Source organism: Equus asinus, chromosome 2 (genome assembly GCF_041296235.1).
Source record: "Equus asinus isolate D_3611 breed Donkey chromosome 2, EquAss-T2T_v2, whole genome shotgun sequence".
NCBI lineage: Eukaryota > Metazoa > Chordata > Mammalia > Perissodactyla > Equidae > Equus > Equus asinus.
Genome location: NC_091791.1, coordinates 36,822,373 through 36,830,328, shown reverse-complemented (window position 1 = coordinate 36,830,328; position 7,956 = coordinate 36,822,373). Strand labels below are relative to the sequence as shown.

General features: G+C 51.0%; 1 protein-coding gene across 1 annotated transcript; it reads left to right on the top strand.

Annotated features, from left to right (window-relative positions):
• The first annotated feature begins 1,790 nt into the window (after window positions 1-1,790).
• HHEX (hematopoietically expressed homeobox) lies at window positions 1,791-7,728 on the top strand. The gene is made up of 4 exons (XM_014862945.3): window positions 1,791-2,287; window positions 4,355-4,533; window positions 4,750-4,800; window positions 6,629-7,728. Exons 1-4 carry the CDS (start codon window positions 1,927-1,929, stop codon window positions 6,845-6,847), a joined length of 810 nt encoding a protein of 269 aa, XP_014718431.1. The 5' UTR covers window positions 1,791-1,926; the 3' UTR covers window positions 6,848-7,728.
• The last annotated feature ends 228 nt before the right edge of the window (window positions 7,729-7,956 follow it).

The following is a 7,956-nucleotide window of genomic DNA, read 5'->3' as shown; positions in this document are numbered from 1 at the left end:
CTACTTATACTATGAATAGGTCATGCATCCAGAAGGTCCAGTTCTCCAAATACTCACAAAGTATACAGCACATTCTCTCTCCAGCTCCACCTCTCTCTTCACAGACGGCCAATGCTATTAATTTTTTCATGGATCCTTCCAGAGATAGCTTATATAACAGAGAAAGGCACAGCTAAATATTCCTACCCTCTCCCAATATTTTAAGTCAAAGGATAGCATATTACACTCGCTGTTTGTCTGTGCTTGTAGCTGTTGTCTGTCAGCAGATTCTGAAAGATGCCTATGACTCCAGCCCAAAAAGATTAGGAACCTTTAGGTTAAGTTCCAAATGTTTCAGATGAGAAAAGCTCAAGGAAGGTGATCTGACCAAAGCTGCACTGACAAAACTCACATGCCATTCGCTGGACTTGGCTATTTGCCCCTCTCTAGGCTTGTCGACAACTACTCATTTTTCAAACATCGCTTCTGTGTGGAGTCCTTTCCCTTCCTGAAAACCTCCCCTCCCCCAAGTAGGTGTTGTCCCCTCGTTATAAGGTTTCAGATCATGATGCACTTCTCCTTCCTAGCGCATACATAAGTCACTGTATTAAAATTTGTTTCCTGTCTCCGTGAGGACAGGAACTACATCTGTCTCGTTCACTGCTGGTACACAGTAGTTGCTCAACAAAAATGTGCGGAGTGAAACTCGAACTCAGGCCGTCTGGCTTCCAGTCCACTCTTCTTCCTACTACGGTCTCACCGCAGTCGGAGAAATAGTTCCAAGACGTAAATAAAAAAATCTCCTCTGGAGAAAAAGCCGGGAAGTCTTTTCATTTCCACGATTAATGGAGGACCTTAGCAGAAACCGCTCACCGCGAGGTGTGACAACCGCAGGAGGGCGTCAATCAAGAAAGTGCCCCCTTGCCCCGCAGGCGAGTGGAGCTGCACAGAGCCGAGGCCACACTGGGTAGCGTCAGGGCTTCAATAGAAAACACGTGCAAAACGGGAAAGCGGGGCTGCGCGCAGCTGCAACTCCCAGGACCCGGGACAGGGGACCTGGAGGAGTCCCCATCGGGTCTGAGATTACATGGCTTCTGCTTAGCGCCGTAGGATCCAGGTCTTCCCTTGATTCTTGCCCGAAGCGGCTTCTGCCAGCGTCCCCAGGGAAGTGGCCGAGTCTGGGGGCCCACAAATGAAATGGGCTGGAGCGGCCGGGAGTCTGGAGCACCTGAAGTCTAGTCGTCCTTACCCCACTGGGACGCAGCCCAGAGCCGTGGATCTCTCCCCTTGGAGCTGCCCCGGGAACCCAGGGCACCCTCTCTCGCTAGGAGCTCGGGGACGCCCCGGGCAACAGCCAGTGCCACCGTTACTCCAGGGAGCTCGCCGGCCACGGAGGGTACTCTCAGGCCTGCGAAGGCGCGGCCCTGCCAGTGGCCTCCACGCCTGCCAGGTCCGATCCAGCTGCCCCTTGCCTGGGGCCGGCCGCCGCCCCCGGGCCCGGGCCTTGGACCAGCGCCCCGAGTGTCGGCAGAGACGCCTCCCCGCTGGGGCGAGGGCCGCTGGAGTCCGCCTCCCTGGCCGCTGCTTTCCTCGCGCCTCTTCCGACGGACGCGGCCCTGGGCTTCCTTCGAGGGCGTCCCGAGCCAGGGTGCCTGGAGCCCCGCGCGACGGCGGCGGCCCGGCCCCGGGGCGCGGGGTCCTCCGAGGCCTGGAGAGAACGCGTCCCAGGGGCGGGGAGCTCGGCCGGCGGGGGCGGGCCAAGGGTGGGGGCGGAGGCGGCTCCCGGGGCTCCGCGCCATTGGCCGCAGGGCCCGGCGGCAGGAAGGGGCCAGCGAGCGCGGCCCCACCCCGCGGCCGGCAGAGCCTATCGCCGGGAGCGCGGAGCGCGGATAAATGTAGCGCCGCGGCGCGGCCGGCAGCTCTCCGAGGGCCGGAGCGCGCGGAGCCATGCAGTACCCACACCCCGGGCCGGCGGCGGGCGCCGTGGGGGTGCCGCTGTACGCGCCCACGCCGCTGCTGCAGCCCGCGCACCCGACGCCCTTCTACATCGAGGACATCCTGGGCCGCGGGCCCGCCGCCCCCAGCCCCGCGCCCACGCTGCCGTCCCCCAACTCCTCCTTCACCAGCCTCGTGTCCTCCTACCGGACCCCGGTGTACGAGCCCACGCCGATCCACCCAGCCTTCTCGCACCACTCGGCCGCCGCGCTGGCCGCCGCCTACGGACCCGGCGGCTTCGGGGGCCCTCTCTACCCCTTCCCGCGGACGGTGAACGACTACACGCACGCCCTGCTCCGCCACGACCCCCTGGGTAAGGCGGCCGGGGTCATGGCGGGGCCGAGCCGGGGCGGCGGCGAGGAAGGCGCCACCCGGCAGGTGGCAGCGCCCAGGCGGCGGCGGGGGCGGAGGGGAGGCAATAGAAAGTTGCGGCAAAAGCGCTTGAAAAGCGGCTCTCGGGCGCGCGCGGGGCCAGGAGGCGCGGGCCCCGGCGGCGCGCGGCCGGCGCTGACCGCACGGTGACTCAGATTGGTTTCCCTACACCTTGCAGGCGTCGGGGCGCGCGGGCCCGGGCGAGACCTCGGGGCTGGCGGCCGAAGGCGGTCCTGGGGCGCGCGTGTCGCCCAGGGTGGGGCCCCCTTCGCTGGAGGGACGGGGAAGGGAGTGCCAAGGCGCCCGGGCCGGGCCCTGCGGGGCAGGGAGAGCTGCCGGCCCGGCGGGTTAAGGGGCTGGACCTGGTTCAACAAGCTTGTGCAGTGAAAGAGCCTGACCCTTTCCGTTCATACAGGAAATCTTGAGTTCTCGATAGGAGTAAATCTGGTTTCAGAAGCTGTTAAGTGTTTTCCTGGCTGCATGAAGCAGACCCTTCCCCCGGAGTAGTGCACGCTGCTGATTATTTTATCGACATCCTCAATACAGACAAATTCAGGAAACACTCGACTTCTGATAGCCGGGATCCGTTTTTCTGATATTGTTCATTTCCTCTGTGTGGGATGTGACTTTATGGCAGCTAAAATAACCGGTTGCTTCCTTTTTTTTTTTTTTTTTTGAGGCTGTTTTGCACCAGTCTGAAGCCTGACGTAAGCAAAATCTCGAAAAAAAAAAAAAAAAAAACAATGCCAGCTTTCAAAGCGTTTAGGGGCAGGCCTGCAGACCCACTGAAGGACAGACGGACCGACGCGTCTTTGGAGTAGGAAGCGCAGCGCGGACTCGCTGGGCATATAGAATTTGCAGGACTTGTCCCCCTCAGTGTTGTCCCACTCAGTGCTTGGCCTAAGAAGTAAGCCACCCGTGATTGGCGCTCGGGGTGACCCTTGGCGCCCCCCCGCATCTGAAGCCCCCGGGTAAATAAGGAAACGGGGCTCCTGGCCTTGGACGACCAGGGTTTTAAATCGACTCCGTTATTTGTCTCTTCTGTAGGGACTCTGGAGACAAGTAACATTTTAATTAACATTTTAATGCCATCATTATTATGGTGCGGCCTCTAGGTCAGTCCTCCGCCCTCTTTCTCATCGTTAGAGAGACTTGGAGCGGATTATATTTTTGTTCTTTTTAAAACAGTTGTTGGATTGTAGTTTTGCTTCCAGCCTTCAGGGTTTGGTGGGCGGCCCGGCGTGGCACTGTCCTCCCGCTGCGGCCGGCGCGGGACCCTCCGCCGGGCCGGGCGCGGGGTGAGCGTTTTCACAGCGCGCGCCCTGGGTTTCCTTGGGTTACTGCTGGGACTGCGCAGGAGGAAGCAAAGGGTTTTTCGAGATAGACCAACAGGAAACACATTGACGGAAATGTTGCCATAGCCCACGGGGTGGCTTTAACTGGCGGCCCTCGCGGGCCGGGTGTGAAATCAGAGGAGGCCGCGGCGCCCTCGAGCCAGGATTGGAAGCTCCCCGCGCCGCCTAAGGCCGGCGCCCGGGCCCCGGGGCTCCGCGCGCAGCCAGGCTCCGCCGCCGGCCTGGGTAGCGGAAAGTGCGGGTCACCAAGGGAGAGGACCTAGAGGTGGAAAAAGTTGTGTATAAATTCGAGAGCGATTTAGGTTAAAGAGGGCCCTGGTATTTTAAGCTCAGCCTATAGTGGATGTTCCTTTGGAGATCAAAAGATTTGTATGTTTGTGTCTAGCTATGGATATGATGGTTGGGGTGTGCGTGTGTGTACGCGAGTGTACAAGGGTAGTCTATGCGTATGCAGTGTAGGTGTGTGACGTCGGGTATTTCTGTGTCTCTGGGCCTGTGTGTGTATTGGTGGGAGCGTGTTGGGGTCATGTGTCGGTGGGTGTATGTGAACATGTCTGGTTGGATGTCCTCCTGCGTACCCTCCCCCTCTTTGTTCACCCCCTGGGCCAGGGCGCTCCAGGACCTTCACTAATCCCTGCTCTTGCTGCCCGCAGGCAAACCCCTGCTCTGGAGCCCCTTCTTGCAGAGGCCTCTGCATAAAAGGAAAGGCGGCCAGGTGAGGTTCTCCAACGACCAGACCATCGAGCTGGAGAAGAAGTTCGAGACCCAGAAATACCTCTCCCCACCCGAGAGGAAGCGTCTGGCCAAGATGCTGCAGCTTAGCGAGAGACAGGTGAGCGCACCCGCGGGCCCGGAACAGGCTCCTGGGGAGGGGGTCGCGGGGCGGAAGAAAGTCGTGGAGCCACGGTGCGCCTTGGGCGCGTCGCGCCGCGCTGTCCAACACCTGGAGTGCTGGGCTGTGTGGCAGCCCGGGATCCGCTTCCCCCCTCCTCCCCAGGTCCCTGGGATTCTGGGCTTGTGGCAAGTTTTCTTTCTCTCTTTCCTGTAGGTCAAAACCTGGTTCCAGAATCGACGCGCTAAGTGGAGAAGACTAAAACAGGTATGGACATGGTTTTGTTTCTATGGAAATAAATATTTTTATCATGTTATCTCAATGCGAGGCCTGTTATAGGTTGTATGCAAAAGTCATTTGAGAGTCTATTTAACCTCTTCACCTTGATTAAAAAGGCAAATAGTCCTGCTGAAATTCAGGATGAGTTGCTCAGGCGGCAGTAATGCTAAAAGCACCTAATGCAGTTCCTATATCAATTATGCTTGGGTTTTCACACACTGGCTAGTAAAACTCCCGGCTAATTGTTTTATAAACCCCATATGTTGTTTATCTAATTAACGCAGGAAAGATAAAGTAATTGACAGTAAATGACTTAAGCAGTTATCTTTGGGAGAAAATTGTTTCTTTTATTTACACAGCCATAATAAAACCAGGCAGAGCTCAAGGGTAAATATAAGGAAATAAACACCTTTAGGTCTTGTTTGCACTGTTTTTAAAGAAGAATTAAATATCAAAGAGTTTAAAAATTATTTTTCCTCTAATGCCAGCTCATAAAATGAATATAAAAACATGTAAGAGAATATCCAAGCCTGTTTGGAAAGTAGCTTCAATTTTCTAACAGTCTTTCTTCCAATGACCTTGTTACGCAATAAGCGATAAAAAGTAAAGGGTAATTCAGTTTTTAAAGAAGCTGTATTGACTTAAAGCTAAAGATTTGTTTTTGATGTCCTAGTCTGGATATCTTCTCCAGAGTTATCTGACAATTGCTGAATTGTTCATTTGCCATTGTATATACAGTTTATAATAAATAAAATATTTTTGAAATAATAATACGAGTAGGGAAATTGGAAGCAGTGTGCGTTTTCAAATTTAGTGATCATAACTTTTTCATTAAAAACAAGATGGTGTCACAGAGAACCTTTTGAAACAGAAAATAAAATTCCCATAATTTCATTATTCTAATATAATTTAAAAATTTTCAGATTCCCTTTCAGTCTCTGATCTTGCACATCTATTTGCTAAATACTTGCAAGCCTGGTGAATTTATTACTCTACTCTTACTTAAAAAAAAAACTTTAGCAGTATACCATAATATTTCTATATAGTGTTTATGTCCATTTTAGTCAGACATAGGATTAAAAGTTCACTAATGTACTTCATTCTCGGGCAAAGGCTTGACTGCAGTTTTCCAAGGACTTTTAAAATAGTGGTTCCTATGTAAGATGGGAATATTTTCTAGAGATTTCCCCCAGATTTTAAGTAAATTGTTGGTAGTTTTCTCCCTTTTCAGTTGGCAACATTCTTCCAGTTCTGCATTTTTTTTCTTTTGCCGTGATTTTGTAACTTGGTACTCATATTTATGTGTATATGTTTATAAACTTACTCCAGAAAATCAATGAAAAAGCATTCGATCTAATCATTTTGAAACTTTATCCTTAATTCACTATTTAGCATTAATATTTTTTAAGTGTCTAGAAGACCCTGTTAATTGGCAAGTTTAAATACTGAAGAATGAAGACTATATCTGTAGTGATCTGCTTTCTTTTTCCCCCTAAACTTTTAAGACTCTGGAGACCATGGGTCTGGGCTGGAGCTAAGTGTCCATTTGACATAATACATTTACAGTTATATTTATGATTGGTTTTTCTTATCTGGCAAGAGTATAATTTTTCTCTGATAAGACAGGAACTTTACTTCTGCCAGAGTGAGAAAGAAGCACAAGTGTATATTTTCTGAATAAAAACATGATGGTTGAAAGCAACTAATAAACAAAAAGTTACAAAGATAGTAGAGGATGCAAAGACGTTTTAATTTGTCTCTCCCCTCTCCATATTTCCTGATCCTGCCAATCTCCATTTTCATCCTCTTCATCCAGGAGAACCCTCAAAGCAATAAAAAAGAAGAACTGGAAAGTTTGGACAATGCCTGCGACCAGAGGCAAGACTTGCCCAGTGAACAGAATGAAGGTGCTTTGGATAGCTCTCAATGCCCGCCCTCCCCTCGCTCCCAGGAAGACCTTGAATCAGAGATTTCAGAGGATTCCGATCAGGAAGTGGACATCGAGGGTGATAAAGGCTATTTTAATGCTGGATGATGACCGCCAACGTTGGCACGTTCAGAAAACTGGACTTGGGAATAACATTTGCTACAGAAAATCTCCATAGATGAACTGGAAAACCATATGAGAAAGGGAATCAATTTTCTGCTATTCTGGAAACCGAAAATATTTGGTGCACTGGCTAAATAACAAACTCACATTGAAAGCTGAATTTTGACTTAAAAAATAGTTTATGTACTGATTTTAGGTTGTATGATAAAGGGACGCCGCTGATTAAATTCACCCCCCTTTTTAAAAAAGCAAATTGTTTTTCTATTTATAAAAAGTAATTGTGAACTTTCTTGTTAAAATTTTAAGTTATAACTTTAAAGATTTTAATAGAATCTTTTTGAATGACTTTTCTATAATCTGTATCTACATCCCACTTAGGGGAAAAGCAAAGGGGCACCCCAAATCCAGAGCTATGCCTTGGAACGGGGACCCACATTTCATGCAGCCTGGGAAAATTTTAAAAGGCAACATTCTTTTATATTACATTCTTATACTGCTGCCTTAAATCCAAACCCTTCTCGGAGCTCTTGTCTTGGGATGTGCGGGTTCTTTTTGTCCGAGAGATCAAGTTGATAATCTTACATGCTTGTTGTGCACTGTCACTTAGTACCTGTTTGACCAAGGTGTTAAGTACAGTCCAATTCAAGCAGGGAAACTGACTCATCGGTGACTAAAATTAAGCACAGATGAACTAGAAGTAGCAGGTTAATTAAATGTAAGTAGATTGTAGATATTGTGTTTATCAAACAGTGTTTATAATGTGTATATATATATAATTGTTCACTGTAAAAAACATGGCCAAAATGTTTTTTTTTTTTTTTGAATGAGTAACTTGTCTATAAAATAAATCCGTCGGTGGGACGAACGACCTCGTCGGAACTCTCATTCTTTGATTAAAACAAACCCACAGCTTTGCTTCCAGCGCCTCGGGGCGCCTGGCGGGGTGTCTCGCTGGGGCTCCTGCAGCGGAGGCCCTGGGAGCGCGGTTCCGAGCGGCTGCCGGCGGGCTCGCACGTGGCTGGGGGATTCGGGCCTTTCCGGGCGTTTGCCGCGGGCCGGGCGTGTGCGCGTCGGGGCGGCGGGGATGGCTCCCG

Excerpts from the sequence above, each read along its gene's own strand:
- HHEX (XM_014862945.3), top strand. The coding sequence starts at position 1,927 with ATGCAGTACCCACACCCCGGGCCGGCGGCGGGCGCCGTGGGGGTGCCG. Across the intron at positions 2,288-4,354 it reads GCTCCGCCACGACCCCCTGG|GCAAACCCCTGCTCTGGAGC; the intron begins GTAAGGCGGCCG and ends TGCTGCCCGCAG. Across the intron at positions 4,801-6,628 it reads AGTGGAGAAGACTAAAACAG|GAGAACCCTCAAAGCAATAA; the intron begins GTATGGACATGG and ends CTCTTCATCCAG.